At 50.0% G+C, this 20,233-nt stretch overlaps 1 protein-coding gene and 1 non-coding gene across 2 annotated transcripts in view; both read right to left on the bottom strand.

Annotated features, from left to right (window-relative positions):
* Positions 1-388: 388 nt before the first annotated feature.
* SHB (SH2 domain containing adaptor protein B) overlaps positions 389-20,233 on the bottom strand; it is a 149,422-nt gene continuing 129,577 nt past the window's right edge. The window contains exon 6 of the mRNA XM_033238042.1: positions 389-1,257. Coding sequence (XP_033093933.1) covers positions 1,074-1,257 — 184 coding nt within the window. The 3' untranslated portion in view covers positions 389-1,073. The remainder of the gene's footprint in view (positions 1,258-20,233) is intronic.
* Positions 15,885-15,946, bottom strand: LOC117099489. Its single transcript, XR_004443825.1, has one exon. It is a non-coding gene; the product is annotated as a U7 small nuclear RNA (small nuclear RNA).

Here is a 20,233-nt window from a genome sequence, read left to right as displayed (position 1 = left end):
GTGGGGACAGAGCCCTTTGTAGCCAGCTGGGTGCTGTGTCCGGGGGTTGGGGGGGTGTCAACACAGACATCCCACTGCAGGAGGGAAAGACCGGTTGTTTGATCAACACTGCAGGCTCCTGACTGTGTCCACTGCTGAAGCCTGAACTCTGAGCTCTGCGTTGACTCCCAGAGTGCTACCGACTGCCTCAGCCCAGTTGCCAGAGCAGACGGCTCTGGTGTCCAGAGCTGCTGAGGGCTGGAGCTGAGGCCTCGGCCTCCCTCCCCTCCCTGGGGCCTGCCACAGCAGTAAGCCCAGAGGAGACATACCTTGCTCTGGGAGTGAAACCAGTAGACAAGCACTGACCCCTCAGAGACCCTCTGCAGTATATCAAAAAAGGATAAGGCTATATATTAAATGACTATTTTATTTACATACCCTATTCATAAATAATTGAATCCTCTTTTTGACTGCACAATGATTCCTTGAAGATCGCCTAATGATTACACTGAGTGACTACAAGTAGATCAGCGGCTTACCCATCTGTGTGTGACCACATTCTCACATCTGTACTCACACGCACACTCACACAGACACACACATACACACCAGCGGGGGCGGAACGCCAGGGCCTCCGGGGCTCTCAAAGCACCAGCATTTGGCTCCCAGCATCCGTTGGGGGCCCCTGTGGGAAAACTTTGCCCCGTACACAGGTGTGAATTCGAGACAGCTGGGGAACAAAGAGATGTCAGCCAGGGAGCTCCCGCCCCACCCTACCCCCACCCCTCGGAGCTGGTCTGCCTTTGTTCATCCTGGAAGGCATCTCTTTGGATTTGCAAATATTTTAATTCACAGAAACTCAAGGAGAGGGTGGGGGTGGGGGCTGGGGTGGGGTGCTGGCCGCCCCTCTTTCTCCAGGCCTTCTCTAGCCTCCGTAAGTGGCAACAGCATTCTAGAGACATGCAGTGGTGTGCTAGTACCATACACACAACACAAATGACATAGCCAGCAACAGTGGCCGGGCTGGTTGGTGGGGGGCCTCCGGCACCTCCAAGTCTCAGGCTCTGTCACAGAGCACGGCAGGTCTGGTCCACTCACAGGGTCCTCACAGCCACGGGGTAGAGGAGGGACAAGTGCTCGGCCCCTTTGATGGGCAGCTTTCTGGTGGTGTAGTAGTGGATGACTTCCGGGACACTGTCGAATGGAGGGCTGTTCTGACCCAGAATGTATTTCTCTTTGGTTTTGGCCAGTTTCATGTGCATAAAACCCTGGTTGCTCCTGTGAACAAAACACAGAGGTTATCAGAACTACCCCTCTGACACTCAGGCTGAGGCCAAGGGACTCCTCAGCTGTCTGGGACAGAAGGGATCCTAGCCATCAAGTGGCTGGGAGTTGCTCCTCTCCATGCCAGGGCCAAGGCCCAGGACCAGATGAAATGCAGCTGCACCCAAGTGCACCCCCAATTCTGGCATCTGACCTGGAACCAGCAGCAGCTGCCACGGCTACAGGAGAGCATTCCAACACTGAATGATTCTAGGGGCTTCTTCAGAAAAACAAAACAAAACTTAGTCCCTCTTTCTACTACTAGTGCATATCCCTGTTTAAGCCTTGCCTGACAGGTGCAAAGTGTGTTCAAATCCCCAATGCCATGACAAGTGGGTAGGGCAGGGGTCATTACCCCCAGTTTCCAGAGGAGGATATTGTGTGGCAGGGATGGCAAGTGATCTGTCCTTCCCTTTCAGTAGTAGAAAACTGTCACTGGGAAGGGGTCACCCAGCCAGGGACTACATTTCCCAGCCTCCCTTGCAGGCAGTTAGCCATGTGACTCGGCTTAGCTAATGCAAAGTGGGCAGAAAGTCTGTACTACCTGCCCTCTGCATCCTCCCCTTCTTCATAAACCCTGTCTCTCCCAAGGTCCAGCCTGTGTTGTCTCTGCTGGGTGGTCTTCCAGGCTTCCACAGGCAGAGCTCCTTCCTTCATCTGGTGGCACTGAGGACACGCATGCCTTCCTGAACTGCAGGTACTTAGCCACCATCCCAGCTCCTCTGAGCATGCCACGGAGCAGGGCCCAGTCTATGTCCACCATGCTTGGCTTCAGACTTGCCTGGGAGGAGCCTCCTGAAGTCTGCTCAAGGAAAAGCAGTGGGTGGATTCCTCAGAGATCAGAGCAGAGCCTGTGTGCTCACAGCCCTTGGAGCCCACCTGCATCTGCTCACACAGAGCCAAGGCCACGGTCCTCCCACCAGCATTTGCCTGGCCCCAGAAGACCTCTCCCAGCTCTCGCTGGGGCTGCAGCCACACTGGACCCCTCACCCCTCCACCAGCCTGCCTTGGTCCAGGCTGCCGTCTTCCTGCCCACTCGGTTCCACACCTTTTATGATTCCACTATGATTCTGCCACCACACCTGTGGATGCTTTAGATTTTCCAAAGCACAGTCCACTTTATCGGGTGTCTGTCCCTCAGGTAGAAAGCTGGAGCTTCTGACAAATCACCTGCCCCCATCTCCATGGCCTCTAGAAGACTCCCCCAACCTGAGCTCCAAGCAGACTTGAAGGTTTGCAGCCTTTCTACTCCAGCTCCGCCCCTCGCCACTGTCGCTCCCACAGGGGCTCTCAGGGCTTGAACACATCTCTTTCCGTCAGGACTGGGCTTCCCAAGCTTACGAGTGCCCGCTCTATTGACATCTTAATTTGGGCTCCAGGACCATTTTCAAATGGACAGAACAAATGCTTAATGAAGTGCGAGCACTAAGCAATATGTCTGCTTATAATAATGTATTTAGAGATGTCACCCTCAGCTTAACGGAAATCGTTGGGAGAGCAATTACATTTCAAGAGAGAATAATTCCTGTAAAGAACTGAAATTTAAATCAAGATTTTTTTAAGGCTGGCAATGTTCTAATTACAGAGCCTGTGGCAAGTTCTGCTCCTCAGTAAAGGGTCATTTCACTGGAGAATTGCCTAGACACGTCTGAGAAGCAGGCGGCGCACTTGCTTAGGCTGCAGAAAGGAAACGGCGTGTATATGACAAGAAGAATGTAAAACTCCAGTCCAGTGAAGACTCACCTACCCGCCACGCCGAAGAGACCACAGATCTGTGCCAGCTTGGAAAGGGCTGTGATTGCTTAAATAACACACTGAAACTGTGTGGCTGAGAAAACAGCAGAAGAGTTAAAAAGCTGAGCTCTCAGAGCCACATGCCCAGCTTCGCCTGGAGAATGGGTGCGGGCGGGCGAGAGAGCAGGGCTGGTAAGAAGGGGCTGCAGGTGCCAGGGACACTCAGCAGGGAGGAGGGTGTGACCCTGGGCACATCATTCCTCTACGTGCATGCACTGAGTGGCCTTATGTTTTTGGAGTGCTAGACCAGCAGGCTTTGTGATTCTCACAGATCTATGCCTGGGGGACAGAGTGGAGGAGGTGTCAGGCAGACAGTCATGGCCGCTGGCGGGAACTGAGTCTGCCAGTGTGCAGGTATGAAGCTGTAGGGGAGCGAGCCAGTTTCATTTTCAAAGTTAGGGGAGTAACTCACATGGATGAAAGTAACATTTCACACTAATTTGTTCTCCAGCATCGGGCAAGGGATGTGGACAGTGACGGCGGCAATGGCTCTGACAGAGTCTGAAACAGATGCTAAGCTCCTCTGTTCACAGGATAGGGGCTTAGAATGGCCAAGGTACAATGTCCTCTGTACCTTGGCTGCTGACAAATAGTGAGTTGGGGCAGCTGCCAGGCTGAGTCTAGACGTCCCCTGAAAGTCCCTCCTGCCTGTCTGAGCCTGCTGTTTATCCCCCGCAACACACTCCTATTCGCCTGTGTAAGCACCCACAAGTTTACCACCTTGAGCCAGGCTGTGCCAATGGGGCAGGCTGGTCATGAAGCTCAGAGACCAAGGCAGAGCTGGGACCAGCACTTGGGCTCCATGAACCCCCAGTCTGAGGCCTGACCATTCTCAGGCAGAGGGAGAATGGCACGCTCACATGCTGACCCTCCCGGGCTCAAGCACTGCACCCCGTGGGTTCCCTAGCCCTCAGGCTGTCCTTGTGCCTTGCTGGGCTCTGTCCCTTCTCCTGCTGCATCCACAGGGAGGCTGACTAGATGACCCCGGGGGGTGCTTCCAGCCCTAGGTCCTGGATTCCACATGTGCAAAACATAATCTGCTGCCTACCTGCTGAGGGGTTCCTGCAGGAAGGGGTCTGCAAGCAGCCTTACACATTCCCTCCACCGCTGCCCTCATCCCCAGTCCTGCTTTCGCTGGGGCATCGGCCAAGATTGCTTTCAGGGACAATGCTTCCTATAGGCCAGGCTCTATGTCCTTAAGCACCGAGGAGCAGACAGGGGAGGTGTCCGGCCCAAGATCACACAGTGAACATCAGCAGCCGATGCCCAGAGTCAGTGCTCCTGACCTCAGCACTCCCCAGACCTAAGAGAGGGCCTCATGTAACCCTCACTGCTCCACGTGAAGCCAGGCAGGGGGGTGGGTGAGAGGTGTCAGATCCTGAGCAAACATCCCTTTCACAATGATCTTCCGCCTCCAGGTCAGAGACAGCAGAGGGGCTGGGAGTAAAAGACAGTGTGTGGCACCCACACAAGGGGCTGTGCTGGGGATTGGGAATGACATGTTCTGATTGGTGGAGCCCCCAGGACCGCCCCCCAGGGGTCTGAGGTCCCGAGACTATCTGCCAATCCTAGACCAATGCAAGGGTCAGGTGACGCCTTGTCCACACACAGCCAGGAGACATGCTGTGACAATACATTCTCATTGGTTAAGGTCCCCATGAGGGAGATGTCACCTAACAGGTTAAGATTTAAAAGCAGCTGCCAGGAGTGGCTTCAGTGACTCCCACCTTCACACAAAAGGAGAGGCGAGCACGAGCAAAGGAAGCATGAGCATTTCTATGGAGAACAGAGGGGTCCATCAGGCAAGGAGTATGCCCAGGGATGTGTGGCTGCTCCAGACAGCATGTATTCTGAGCTGCAAACAGTCTAGGGGTCACCTCTCACTCCCCTGGGGTACTGTGGAGGAAACTGAGGCCAGACAGTATACTACCCTGGCCCAAGGTGCACGGCAAGGCAGGCTGCAGGTGAGCCCAAAGCCCCAGCGCTGCATCCCGAGCCAGGTAAGCCGGGCTCCGGGCCACACCCCCTCCCACCTTTCTTCAAGGCAGCGTGGGTTTCCGCACTTCAGCACCATCATGGTTCAGGGAGGACACTGCCCCCGGGGGGCTTCAACAGGCTGCTGTGCCTGCCAAGCTCCTGCATCAGCCCCGTCTCCTTTGATAGGACATCTTGCGAGGGCAAAGTCACAATGAGAGGTGTCTCTGGTGGGTGACCTGTCTAATGAGTCTTGTAAGGCTGGCAGAGGCCGGGGTGCTGGAGCTGTCACAGGCGTTCAGATGGCTCATTATCATCACAAAAAGCACCTCCTCATCATCAGGATTATCAAACGTGCCGGGCACGTAGGGCTAATAACAGGCCCCACCTCGCAGCGCAATCACAGGCTTTAATAAAACATTACTCAGCCTGCAGCTGCCGGCCGCTGAGCAGGGTACGAGGCCTCACCTCTTGCTTTTAGACCTAATTGCTTGATGCATATTTCATGAAGAATCCTGAGTAATAGTTATGTTAAACCGCTTCTTTTCATGATGAAATGACTTAAAAATACTTGCATATAATATTTATGCGGGAGAAGGATGGAAATTGGCTTTTGGGACTAACGCGTGGGACCCAGTTACAGGACTCCAGACAGAGGGGATTTTTGGTTTACCTTAGCTTGAAAGGTGTGCAGGGAGCTGCTGTCCTGACCCAGATGTCCTCAGAACATTAGCCCTCAGGTCGAAACCATCCAAGGCTCCCCATGGCCAAAACGGATATAATGACATCCAGTACTTCAAGAGCCCCTACTGCGTACTGGGCTCTGAGCTGAGCTGTTGCCACATATTATCTCATTTAAACTGCAGAGCAAAGCTGCTAAGTTGTTAGAATGATCACTATTTACAGATGGGGAAACTGAGGCTCAGGAAGGTTGTATCTCATGGGACATGGTAGGGCTAGGATTTGAACCTATGTTTGCTGAACTCCAAAGCCTGGCATTCAGGGCCCAGAAGCTCCCACCACAGCCTCATCTTCCTCTGCTCAGCCACCCGCTGGCCTCTTTCTGCCCCAAGATCTGGCTTCCCCGCAGCTTGGTGAGAACTGGAGGCTGAGAATCCTGCAAGCCCACTGTGATGTTTCTCAGCCGGCTGAGCCGTAGCCCCCTCTGGCCTCTGGGCACACACACACGCCTGGCACACAGCCGAGGCACTGTGCCCGTCACCCATCCATCCATCCATGCATCCATGCATCCATCCATCTATCCATCCATCCGGGTCTGCCCAGAGCCGGGGCAGTGAGGCCCCATGCATCCTCCCCTCCAGACATAAGCTCCTCAGGGCAGGCTGATGGCTGGTCGACCTTGTCACCGACTGCGGCCCAGCAAAGGGAGAAGCTGCACATTCTGAGGCTGGACACAGTGGATGCTTTTTCCAGCCAACAACAGTTCCAGGATGAGCCAGGGAGAACTGGCAAAATGGGAAGGACTAGGGAGCTTCCGGAGGGTCATCCCTGCGAGGTGAGTACACAGGCACGTGCTTTTCATATCAGAGTCTCCCCCAGGGAGGCCACAGGGAAGAATGCGCCAGAGCCCTTTTCCCTTAGGATTTGGAAAGGACTTATTCCTGAGGCCATTCAGCCGCCCAGTGCCCCCTGCCCAGGCCTAAATAAAACATGAATGTGAGACAAGTCCCCTTGCAAAATCGTGGTCTTCTTGAGCACTGGCCCTGCCCCTCCCTACTCGGGCTCTAAGTGGCTGCATCTTTTCTTCTCGTTGGGCCACTTTGGTATTTTTTACCCCCCACTCTTTCTTATGACTTTATTTTCTATTATCCCAAAGAATGTGGCACCATGCTGTTGGGCCATTTTAAACATTTAAATGTTACACTGTGCAAAGATTCCTGGGCCAGATCGGTGGAAGGAGAGACAGAATGAGCTTGTGCATTTAAAGTGCCCCCAACCATCAGCTGCCAGATAATTCCCAGGGGAGGGAGGTGTCGCAGGTCCCCTGGCCTTGGTGAGCAGGGCAGCAAGTGCTCACACTCTGAGCCCTGGGAGCGTCGCCTCCATGCCTGGCATCGGGGAGGGCAGGGCCCTTCCACCCCTACAGACATGTACTTGCTTCCGACGGGGTAGAAGCAAACAGGGAAGTTTGTGCCATATTGAAGGGAGTCAGGCCCAGCTCTAATGCTAACCTGCTGTGATGTGGGTGAGAGAACCAGCCTGGAGGGTGACTGTACCAAGCTACCTCTGTGGTCACCTACCAAGCCTGCAAAATGGGTGGTTCCTGCCATAACCCCACCCGAGGATGGAGATTCTGCCTCTTGAAAGCAGTGCCTTTATGACATAGCTTTTGCTCTCTTCCTGCCGCCTCTTTGACCTCCAGGGGAGTGTGACATTTTGCTAGGTCTATGCCTCTAAAGAAATTCTCCTCCTCACCCCCGCGAGCAGGATACAGCCACTCCAGCAACCTAGTGCTGGAAGATTGGAGAAGCACAGCATTACCCATCTTACCGCCTGGGGACGTGCTGCCAAGTGCTCTATGTACCTCCTCACAGCAACATCAAGAGATGGGCCTACAGATTGCAGGTGGGGAAACAGAGTCAGAGGGCTCAAGTGACTGACCTGGGAGTATGCAGCCACTGAGGTGAGAAGTGAGACTGAACACAAGTCCATTGAATCTTCACAGAGCCGGAGTGGGTGCCTGCCTGCCAGGCAGACACATGACCCCGTTCTCCCTCAATGTGTGGTAGACAAAGGGGGTGGAAATCTCTCTGAAGAAAAATAGGCCACTGTTTCAGTACAGCATTCAGCAAAGAGAGGCCCCTGCTATTTTAGCGGAAAGCCAAGAATCCCAAATGCATGGAGAGCTGTAGCCTGGACCTGGGGTACCTCCCTTCAGACACTGCTCCAACACTGTGAGAGATGTGGCTTCACGGCAGCAAGTATTTCAACAGTCCACATCTGTGGTCCAATTACCCAGAGCCCAGGCAGAGTCCAGGCAGATCCCACTCACACAGGGCCTGGCCTGCCTCTGGCACGGCTGAGAAGACCTTAAATGCTCCCTTGGTCCATGACTGGACTAACGAGTGGCCTCCCAAGGAAGCTGGGAGGGCTGGCATTGTATGCAAGATACCCACTGCACAGATGAGAAGAACAAGGGCCTGAGGGAGAAGCAACTTGCCCAGTCACCATGCAAGGCTATCAGGGCTTTCTGAGCCAGGGGACCAGGACGTGAGTGCATCTCACTGTGTGACTGGGTTCTCCAACTGTGTGAGGCGTGCAGCAGGGGTCATGGAGGCTCCTTCTAGTTGAGATGTGCTAAGAGTCAAGGGAGCTGGGATAAAGGAGCTTAGGAAGCCACGCGGCCAACACCTGCATCCCGCCCACAGCTTCCAAAGCAGCCTTCACAGTGACAAGCCAAAGACACACACGCCAAGTTATTGTGAACAAACGTCTCGATGTAAATGCTGCTGAGTGAAATGACGTGATTTACAACCAAATAATTAGACTTTCAATACACGCATCAGCAGCGATTAGCCTTCCCGAGACGCCCAGGCATTTCTCAAGCTCTAAGTTGGCGGCCCAGGGTGAAGGCCTTCAGTAAATCATGACAAAAAGCCATCTCTGGGCGGGAGGCCTGGCAGATGCCTCTCCTGGCGAACATGTAGAGGCACACGGCTCGCTTTAGCACACAAAGCAGAAGGTATGTCAAAATGAACCCATTTTGGTCAATTTTCTCAGGAGAAAACCAACACATTATCAGACAAGAGGTTTTTGAATGAGGACTCAGGCTGAGGGAGTGAGCCTCCCATTACCAGGGGTGTGTAAGTCGGAAGGCAATGACACTTGGTGGGGGGGGATCCCGCTGGATGCCTTTTGACACTCAGTCCAGCCTGAGTGACAAAGTGAGATCCTTTCTCAAAAAACAAAACAGAAAAGGAACTAAACAGGAAACTGGTCATAGATGGTCAGTGGCATTTATTAAGTGTCTACTGTGTGCATTGCTCTGTATGCAACATTTCTGAGGGAGACAAGACACCAACCAGATACTTTGAGATCATTTGGTTCCCTGCCATCATTTTACAGATGACATTGAGGCTCAGAGAAGGGCAGAGGTTTACTCTGTTTCTACAATAAAGCCCCCTGCCCCATGCCTCTATTGTGGAGGATTCTCTGGCAAGACCAGCAGACTGAATCTGTAGTAATGGGATACTGGGGTAGGGGATGAGGCAGGGGGAGGGGGCATGCAGGGAGGGGAAGGAAGCAGCAATGGCCCCCGCTCATTTCTCATCTGGAGCCACCCCATGGACCCTGGCTCTTGCTAAAGCACGGTGCTCACCCTCACCAGTCTTCCTGGCCCCCTGGTGGTAGCCCCCTCACCAACTGACCAAGGGTGTTCACCAGCACAGCAAGTGGACTCACTATCCACAAAGCACCTGATCCAACTTACAGTTTTATTTAAGAAAAAAAGTAAAGATGAGAAACTCAACAATCCTTATCAAAACCCCAATGTCATTCTTCACAGCAAAAGAAGGATACAATCCTAAAATTCATGTGGAACCACAAAAGACCCTGAGTAGCCAAACCAATGCTGAAGAAGAAAAAGTTGGAGGCATCACACTTCCTGATTTGAAATTATATTACAAAGCTATAGTAATCAAAACAGTATGGTACTGGCATAAAAACAGACACACAGACCAGTGGAACAGAATAGAGATCTCAGAAACAAATCCAAACACATATGGGTCAACTAATTTTTGATGAGGGTACCAAGATAAAAGATAATCCCTTCAATAAATGGTGCTAATAAAATAGATTTCCATATGCAAAATAATGAGCCTATATCTTCTATTATATACAAAAATCAACTCAAAATGGATAAAAGACCTAAATATAAAAACAGAAACTATAAAACTCTTAGAGCTTAGGGGAAAAGTTCCTGGACACTGGCCTTGGCAATGATTTTTTTGGATATCATATCAAAAGCTCAAAATAAATAAATGGGACTACATCCAAGCTCCTGCACAGTAAAAGAAACAATAAGATGAAACGGCAGGCTACAGATTGGGAAAAAATATTTGCAAACCATATATCTGATAAAGGGTTAACATCCAAAATTTATAAAGGACTCACACAACTCCATAGTGGAAAAACAAATAACCTGATTACAAAATGGGCAAAAGACCCGAACAGACATTTCTCCAAAGAAGACATTAAAAAATGGCTGACAGGTATATAAAAAGGTGTTCAACATCAGCAATCATCAGGGACATGCAAGTTAAAACCACTATGAGGTATCACTTCATACCCAGTAGAATGGCTATCATCAGAAAGTCAAAAGATAACAAATGTTGGCTAGGATGCGGAAAAAAGTAAACTCTTATACACTGTTGGTGGGAATGTAGACTAGTACAGCCATTATGGAAAACAGTAAGGAGCTTTGTAAGAAAATTAGAAGTAGAACTACATTATGACCTAGTGATCCCTTTTCTGGGCATATACCCAAAGGAAATAAAATCACCATCTTGTAAAGACATCTGTACTCCATGTTCACCGCAGTGCCATTCACAATAGTCAGCATATGAAAACAACTGAAGGTCTGTCAAGGGTGAATGGATAACAAAACTGTGGTGTATGTATGATAGAATACTATTCAGTCCTAAAAAAGATCTTGTCATTCACCACACAGGAATAGGCCTGGAGGACACTAGGGGCAGTGAAAAAAGCCAGATACAGAAAGAAAAATACTGTATATGGCCGGGTGTGGTGGCTCACATCTGTAATCCCAGCACTTTGGGAGGCCAAGGTGGGTGAATAACCTGAGGTCAGGAGTTGGGAGACCAGCCTGGCCAACACAGTGAAACCCTGTCTCTGCTAAAAATACAAAAATTAGCCAGGCATGGTGGTGGATGCCTGTAATCCCAGATACTCAGGAGGCTGAGGCTGGAGAATCGCTTGAACCCAGGAGGCAGAGGTGGCAGTGAGCCAAGATCGCACCACTGCACTCCAGCCTGGGCAACAAGAGCGAAGCTCCATCTCAAAAAAAAAAAAAAAAAAAAAGGAAAAAGAAAAAAAAAAAAGAAAAATATTGTATGATCTATCTCATTTACATGTGGAATCTAAAACAAATACAAATATGTAGAGATAGAGAAAAAAACAGTGGGTCCTTGGGGCAGGGTGGGGAGGAGATGGGGAGATGTAGGTCAGAGGGTACAAAAGAGCAGACATGCAGGATGAACAAGTCTAGGGAGCTGATGCACAACAGGAGGACCACAGGTAATAAACAAATTGTACTTCATATGGGATTCATGCTAGATGAGTAGATGTTAGCTGCTCTAGTCACATACACACACAAAAAGTTAACTATGTAAGGTCAGGGATATGCTAATTTGCTTCACTATGGGAACCTTTTTTGTTTTGCTGTTGCCCAGGCTGGAGAGCAGTGGCGAAATCATAACTCACTTTGTAACCCCAAATGCCTGGGCTCATGCAATCCTCCTGCCTCAGCCACCCAAGCAGCTAGGACAACAGGGGTGTGCCACCATGCCTGGCTAATTTTTAAAACTTTTTATAGGAATGAGGTCTCACTATGCTGTCCAGGCTAGTCTTGAACTCCCAGACTCAAGCAATTCTCCTGCCTTGGCCTCCCAAAGCGCTGGGATTATAGGCATGAGGTACTGCATCCAGCTTATAGTAACCTTCTTACTATCTATATGTATTCTATAACATCATGGTGTATATCTTCATTATACACAATAAACTTTATTTGAAAAGAAGAAAAAAAATCCAGAGGGGCCTTTTAAAACTACAAATTAAGACAGATCTGCTGCTTAAAGGCCACTGCCTCTAACCCAAGGGCGGTTTTTCTTCCCCAATTTCAAAGGCATCTGGTTGGCTGGGAACCACCCAGAAACCCTGCCAAGGACCTTTTGCAAATCATATGAATGACCGTGGTTCCTGGTGGAAAAACTCCCAATAGTTCTTGGGAATCCAGGTCTCAGTTTCTTCATCTGTGAAATGGAAAATAGTATACAATGTTCCCTGAAGTCCACTGAAAGCTAAGTAAAGAGCTCAGAACTGGGTGTTGGGGTCCTGGCTTCTGCCTTCTCAGGCCTTGGTTCCCCCATCTACATGATGAAGAGACAACCTTTGAAGCTTGGCACATAGGAGATGCTCACACCACATGGGAAGGAAGGATATTAAACAAAAGGATTCGCCTTCATTACAAACACCCCAGAGCCCCAGGGCTGGAAGAGGAGTGGAGGTTTTTAAAAAATAGAGTTGATTCAAGTGTGTCCTAGAATGTCCACCAGTACCCAGAGACTTGCTTGTTAAGCCTGTGGTCCCCTGGGTCTCTTTGCCACCAAAATCTGTTTTAAACCGCTCTCTAAGAAATTCTGATGCATGTTCAAGTTTGAGAACCATCATTCTAGCTCCATCTGATGATGGAAACTCCTCTGTAATATCCGCAATATTTACTGTCCAGCTTTGCTACTTACCACCACCACTAGAGAGCTCATTCCCCACCAAGACAACCCCTTCCAAACAGACAGCTTTGCCCATCATTAAGTTCTTCCATGTCCTGAGCTGAAATGTGACTAACTATAGCTTGCTGAGGTCAGCCCAGCTCCGAGCTCTAGCTCCCCTTCTGCCCTGCAAAGGTCCCTCAGACAGAAAGACCTGGGCTGCTCTTTTCCAGCTGTCCCCCTGGGGCAGAATTTCCTGCTCTTTCCCATCCTCGTCGCTTCTGCTGCCCGTTCCCAAGGCAGTCACCATCTCTCACACAGTGGGAGCCAGCAACTGAACAGGGTCCTGTGGAGTCTGTCCAGCTTGGCCATCAGCCCTGCTGGCTGGACACAACTCCGTCATTAACACGGACACTCCTGAGCTTCGGCTGAACTCCTTTTTGGGGTCTGCTGACCTCCTGAGTACCCCTCTCTTCCAGCCCCTCCAAAGTCCCAAGAGACAGGGTCTTATTGACATGAAAGTATCATCAGGTATAGCAACACTCGTCTCTTGACCACCCCAAAAGGGGCAGAGGCCGAGAGCTTTTCTGTGATGGGAGGGATGGGGGGTCTTGCTTTGTTGCCCAGGTTGGAGTGCAGTGGCACATTCATAGCTCACTGTAACCTGTAACTCCCGGGGATAAGTGATCCTCCTGCCTCAGCCTCCTGAGTAGCTTAGGATTACAGGTGTGAGCCACCATGCCCAGCTAATTAATTTTTTTTTTTTTATAGAGACTGCATCTCACTATGTTGCCCAGGCTGGTCTTGAACTCCTAGGCTCAATCGATCCTCCTGCCTTGGCCTCCCAAAGTGCTAGGATTACAGGCATGAGCCACTGTGTCCAGCTGGGCCCAAGAATTTTAAGAAGCAAAAGCCCACTGGCTTTGGCCACACTTGGAAGGTTTGGAAATGGAACTTTGAAAGGTCACTGTCAGTTCTTGGTAGTCTGGGTTCTGGGGGGCAAATCTTCTCAAGTTGGACATTCATTCTGGCAGCTTCTTGACAACCTCTTTTCTCAAGGTGGAGAATTTTCTCAAAATTAAATCTCTGGTTCTTTGCTCCGTAATGAAATTGATTTCTGCCTTGACAGACAACAAAGCTTTCATTTTATTATTTGGCTTGGGTTTGACCACATTAATTATTGCTGTTTTTTCCCCCCCAGCACGTCTGCAAGTAATTGAGTTCCACAAAGTTACTTACTCTAGGAACTGATTGCTTCCTGAAAGCAAAGCTCCCACACAAGTAAAACAGGCAACCCTAGCTTCTTCAGAGATGACATTTTGGTTAGGGTTGGAACAATTCAGAGCAGGAAAATGTATTTTCCTAGCCTGAAAATCTGAACTCAACATGGGGTTATGCGAATATTTGGAGACTGTGAGTCTGAAACGTGGGTGTCCAGGTCACACCATCTCCTGCGTTTGCTGCCTCAGTCATCTTACCATTGATGTGTCAGAATCCTACACTGCCTCAAGTTTCTAATCACTGTTACTGGCGTCATTCTTTCGGCCTCTGAGAACACTCTGCGGACGCCTGTTCAAGTCAATTCCTAACACCAGCTATACCAGGAGCTAAGAAAAGCCTGCCCAGCACCGTGCAGATGCGTTTCTCCCTGCGAGGTTGTGTTCAGCCTCAGTGGGGCATATGCCTTTAGTGCCAGGAGGAAATGATGGGTACACAGCTTGCTCTCTGGCAGACTGGGAGGTGGTGGGGGATTGTTGAAGGGATGGAGGGCTGGGATGTGGAGGGCTGGTGTAGCCACAGGTGAGCCCCTCATCTCTCTAAGCCTGTCTCCTTGAGCGTAAAGTGAGGTTGCTGTGGGGAGCCAGAGAGAGTTGACTAGGGCTTCAGGGTGTACAAAACTGTGGTCCTGGACCACGACTGCATTTATGCCTCACAACGATCCTGAGATGTAGGAACTATTACTCTCCCCATTGTACAGATGTAGAAATGGAGGCCACATAGCTAGTAAGATGCAGAATGGAGATCTGAACCAGGGAGGGATTCTGGCTCCAGGTGGTCTACCTTCTTAGCCACAATACTCTATGCTCTTTCTCTACTGAGCCAGTTAAAGTACCCCCAAGTAACTGCGGTACAGAGAAGTAACAAAGAAAAGTTCAAGACAGAGCTGGAACCAGAAACAGGTTTCCTAACTCCACAGCCAATGAACTTCCTGCTCTGCCTCATTAAAAAAAAAAAAAAAAAAAAAATCCTCTATTATAGGCCAGGCAACTTTAGGAAGCCAAGGCAGGCAGATCAGCTGAGGTCAGGAGTTCAAGACCAGCCTGACCAACATGGTGAAACCCCATCTCTACTACTAAAAAAAAAAAAAAATACAAAAATTAGCTGGGCATGGTGGTGCACACCTGTAATCCCAGCTGCTCTGGAGGCTGAGGCAGGAGAATTGCTTGAACTTGGGAGGCGGAGGTTGCAGTGAGCCAAGATCATGCCATTGCACTCCAGCCTGGGCGACAGAGCGGGACTCTGTCTCAAAAAACAAAACAAAACACCATTATAAAAGAGATTCACGGCCGGGCGCGGTGGCTCAAGCCTGTAATCCCAGCACTTTGGGAGGCCGAGATGGGCGGATCACAAGGTCAGGAGATCGAGACCATCCTGGCTAATACGGTGAAACCCCGTCTCTACTAAAGAATACAAAAAACTAGCCGGGCGACGAGGCGGGCGCCTGTAGTCCCAGCTACTTGGGAGGCGGAGGCAGGAGAATGGCGTAAACCTGGGAGGCGGAGCTTGCAGTGAGCTGAGATCCGGCCACTGCACTCCAGCCTGGGCGACAGAGCCAGACTCCGTCTCAAAAAAAATAAAAATAAAAATAAAAAAATAAAAAAATAAAAAAAAGAGATTCACTGTGGAAAATCCAGAAAACACAAATCCAAAATAAACAAAAAGAAGGTAAAAACCTGCCATTTCATCACCGCAGATACTGGTTAATCACAATTCGGCACAGTGCCTTTCTATATTTTTCCCACATACATGCGTACAAGCATGTGACATATGGTTACCGACTGGGCTGAACTTTGTAATCTGATTTTATTACAATCATGGCTCATTTTGAATGCTGTGATTATTTTTCTCCTGAATACCATCTCCAAATGTTTCCTGAGTACCTATCCTGTGCCAGGCCCTCTGGGGTGTTGAGACCGAAAGACACGTTCCCAAAGGAACCCTCAGCCAAGAAAGGTTCCTAGCAGATGACAAATCATTTCACACTACAACCCTGAGGGTCGAAATCAGATGTTAGACGGCAAATTTAGAAAGCAAGGTCCCAGGGTTTATGTACCTAGATTTCTTCCTGGGGGTTTTCTAGTAAAAACTGGAAAATCTGCTAGACAAATTCTAGAAGAGCTATAACATTTTATCCACCTCAGTTTTAAACCTAGAAACAAAAACTGGGTGACATTTTACAAAACAGAGAGGCTCTATCAATTCCAAGGGAAAACTGAACAGCCGGCCACCCTAGCCAAGCTGGGACCTTAGGGAGGAAGGACACTGCATAGGCCTTTCCTCTAATCTCCAACCTAAACATCCTTGTACTTTGCTGTTGCTTCCCCATAACTTCCCCAGTTTTCTCCTCTCAAAAATCTTATCATCTGAAGTCCTCCTCAACTGGCCCCTCCTCCAGGAAGACTTCCAAGATGCCCCTAGTCAGGCTTACTTTCTTCCTCCCTCACTCTGTCCTCTGCCACACCTCTGTCCATCACAGTACTTCCCTACCGTCCTGTCTCCTTGTCTAGACTGTGAGCTTAGAGTCTGATGTGTCTTTGTCTCCTCACCCAGCTGACAGCCCAGGGCACGATAAGAGCTCAGTGATGAAAACCGTGCTGCTGGCTTGTCTATAAGCCCTGCCCTGAAAGCCTGTGCTTAAAATGTGGCAGGGTGATCTCCAAGATGCCTGAGGCCATAAGCAGAATGTGGATTTTCCAAAGGAAATGGCAAAAATAAAATAAAATTAAAATTAAAAAAATGGTTTTAATTAAAGCATTTGTAATAAGCTGGCTTTGTCAAACCCAATTGTTTCTGATATTCCTCTTGGGTGAAATAATCTTTAAAAAGATAAAGAAAAAAAAAAGCAAAGCATTATTAAAAGTGGCAGAAAACACTCGTGCTGGAAGGAGGATGGAGGCTGCTCACATGGGAGCTTCCTAGAGAAGGGCAGGCGCAAGACACAGGCCCGTGGATGGAACGGCCTCTGCTCCAGCAGAGGGCAAGGGCGCGTGCGTGCCAGCGTGCCGCACACACAACAAAACCTCATTTTATAGCCCTAACATTTGAACTGCGGGAGCGAAGACGAGGGCTATAAAATTTGACATCTGATTTTATAAATCTGCCTCGAGTACTGACAATGTCTGTGGAGAAAATGAGAGAAGAAAATACAGTGCTTACGGGGCTCCAAAGGGTGATAACCCTGGGGTGGGAGCTGGGACATCTAGGGCTCTACCAGCAGCCTTCCACAGGACCTCAGGAAGGTCCTCTTCCCTCTCTGTGCCTCAGTTGACCCTACGTGAATGCCAGGGTCTTGACCTCGATGATCCAACTCCCTTTGGGCTCTGACTGCCCAAAGGTCTGGGGAACAGTCAGGCCCTGCCTTAACACTGGGATTTAACCGTGTGAAGTTAGTGGCATCAAGCCCCACCAAATGCCTCTAGGTAAGGGCCCATCATGTTTCCCGTGGGGCCTTTGCATCACTTACCCAGCTATCAGTAAAATAAGCCCCTACAGCACAAAGACTCTGCAAACAACCCAACTGCATCTGTGCAGCCTCTCAGAGTTTACGAGCCTCCACTGCCACTGCAAATCTGGGCCTCAGGGCTGAGAGGCTGAGACGGGAAGTGACTTACTGGTGACCTCCTGGCTGGTGGTAATGGTGGGATTCAGGCTATGATCCCTGTGCTCCTGGTCACAGCCTTCCTCTCCATGTAGCCACCCTTTCACTGATGGCAGATGTGACGTCTGCAGCTGTCCTCGTGGCCTTCCCTGCAGCACCCTGTATGCTTTCTCCCAAGTCGCCAACCAACTCATTCCCAGATGGTTTTTGCAAAAATATTGTTAAATAATTCAAATTAACAAGATGTTAGAAATGTGATTGGAAAGAAATGTTTTTCTCATTTGGAGAGACCACCCAGTGCCTCAGAAAGCAACTGTCCCGGGGCACGAGAGGTTTCCTGGAGATGGACGGGCAGTTGGAATGCTTCCCCGGTGGCGGAGCTGCACAGGCAGATTTATGTGGGCTGATATGAGACAATTAAAAACCGGCTGGAAATGTAATTGGGGCTACTCAGATGCTGGAGAAGACCAAGGAGCTCCGGTAAAACAAAGGGCAATGCTGCATCCCTGGCTCAGAGGGGAAACACAGCAGGCCAGGGAGGGAACCCCAGCCTGTTGATGGGCATGTCTGGCACTGCCAGGTTGGGGGGTGGTGCACTGGGCTGTGAACTGGCAGAGTGAGGCAGAATGAATGCAGGCACCTCTTGCCTCTGGGTTTTAGGCGCCAGTGGGAAGGGGGAAGCTGAGCTGCGGGGAGTCTGTTTTCCTGGGTCTTTTCCGGGTCTACATTGCAGCTGGGAATGCCACCATCCACCCAGCTGCTCCGAAATCTGGATGTGGTCCTTGACTCCTCACTCCTCCTCCCTCTCATCAATTCTACCTTCATATGCCTCTCCTTTCTACTCCCACTGCCCTAGTCCTTCACTCCTGATCTGTCACACACCCAGGGCCAGATAGGGCTTCCTAAACTTCTCTCTCACCAGCTATGTAGGCCGCCTGCCACTGGCCCCTCTGAATTGGCCTTGGTCTCCTACTTTGCTACCAGATAGTCTCAGCATCATCAGCTTAGCACCTGGGTGCAAACGGAGAACGTCTAAGCTTAGCTGGAGCAAATGGCTGAGAAGGGTCAAGAAAGAACAGTGGTCCAGGAGCTGGGCAGGGTCAGCCTCTGCCCCTCCCTGACAACATGGCCTTAGGTTTCTAAGCCCCTTTGAGCCTCTGTTTCCTCTTCTGTAAAGTAGGAGCAATGAGTTGTGCTTTCTTCACAGCTGCTTGAGGGCTGGACCCAGAGAAGAAACTAGACTCCTCCAGTTGGGTTATGGATGCTGACACTGTTTGCTTATAGCCAGACAGAACCAGCCCCTCTGGTTTCAGGTCTCTGGGCTTTCTCTATGTCACCACTGCCTGGGGAAAGGTGTCTGAGAAATGTTGGGCACGGGGCTCACAGTCACAGGTGCTGTCAGAAAATCCAGCTTAGGTCCAGAGACGGGGTTGGCCATTGGCTGGACTTCTCAGTGCCTGCTAGAGAGGAATGGGGGTGTTTCTACTCCGAGAGACCCCACAAGGTAGAAAGAGACCTTGAGCTGTGTTGCAATCTCATTTCTTTAATGCATTAACTGTGATGTAATATGAACAACAGTCTTTTTTTTTTTTTTTTTTTGAGACGGAGTCTCGCTCTGTTGTCCAGGTTGGAGCGCAGTAGCACGATCTCGGCTCACTGCAAACTCCGCCTCCCAGGTTCATGCCATTCTCTTGCCTCAGCCTCCGGAGTAGCTGGGACTACAGGCGCCCGCCACCTCGCCCGGCTAATTTTTTTGTATTTATAGTAGACACAGGGTTTCACCGTGTTAGCCAAGATGGTCTCCATCTCCTGACCCTGTGATCCGCCTGCCTCGGCCTCCCAAAGTGCTGGGATTACAGGCGTGAGCCACCATGCCTGGCAAGTTTCTTTATCTGTAAAAATGATGGCAATGGTTGTTACTCTTCTCAAACATACTATCACAGTGTGAAAGCTGGCTATTCCCAAATATCAGGCCCTAGGCTTGGCATGCTGACCTGTATTACCTCATTCACACGTTACAGTAGCCCAGAGAGCGTGGCATGGCAGGATTTACACCTGCTGTGCTAGAGAGTAAACAGAGGGCTCAGAGAATAGGCAGAACTCAAACTAGGGTCTGTCTGAATCCCTCAGAAAGAAGGGTGCAAATCATGGTGACTAGTCTGGGATCCTGTAACTTGTCAGAGGCAGAGCTAGGATTTGAACCCAGGTCTCCTGGGCATAAGCCCAGGGCTGTTCCTACACTCCCCATCCTCACTACACCAGAATCACCAAAGCACCAGGCTTGAAGTCCAGGAGAGGCGCGAGTCTAATGTTGAGGGTGGCATCCTTGGCAATGTTTTACTACCAGCAGGGCACATGTTCTCAGTAATTTCTGAATAAAGGGAAATGTCATCTAATATTCCTCACAGTGTCCTCTCGACAGTGCACTCTCTTATCCTGGAAGGCATCTGCACATTCTAAAGTTCACTGTTCTCATTTAGTCCTCGCAAAGAGCGTTTGGGGAGTCTCTGTTTTGCCTACAGCAGCGGCTTCTAATTGTGGCATTTCCTTTAAACCTTTTAGAAGGAGAAAACACGAAGCACGCTAATTGAGCAGAAAGTTCATTTTTCCTCCATCAGTGCTGAAAGGACATGAAATCCTCCATGTGGTAAAAGCAAAGAGACACACCCCCTCTTCCCCCATCACCCCTGCTGCCCTGACTCAGGCTGGCTCAAATGCTGCTAGCAAACAGGGCCTGCTGGGAAAGCCAGAGGCAGGCAAGCTTCTTCCTGTCTCTGGGCCTCAGTATCTCTACTTGTTCAAGATATTGGACCAGAAA

This window comes from Trachypithecus francoisi, unplaced genomic scaffold, assembly GCF_009764315.1.
Source record: "Trachypithecus francoisi isolate TF-2019V2 unplaced genomic scaffold, Tfra_2.0 Lachesis_group16, whole genome shotgun sequence".
Classification (NCBI taxonomy): Eukaryota; Metazoa; Chordata; class Mammalia; order Primates; family Cercopithecidae; genus Trachypithecus; species Trachypithecus francoisi.
Note: the sequence above shows the minus strand (reverse complement) of the source record. Positions and strands in the feature narration are given on the sequence as shown.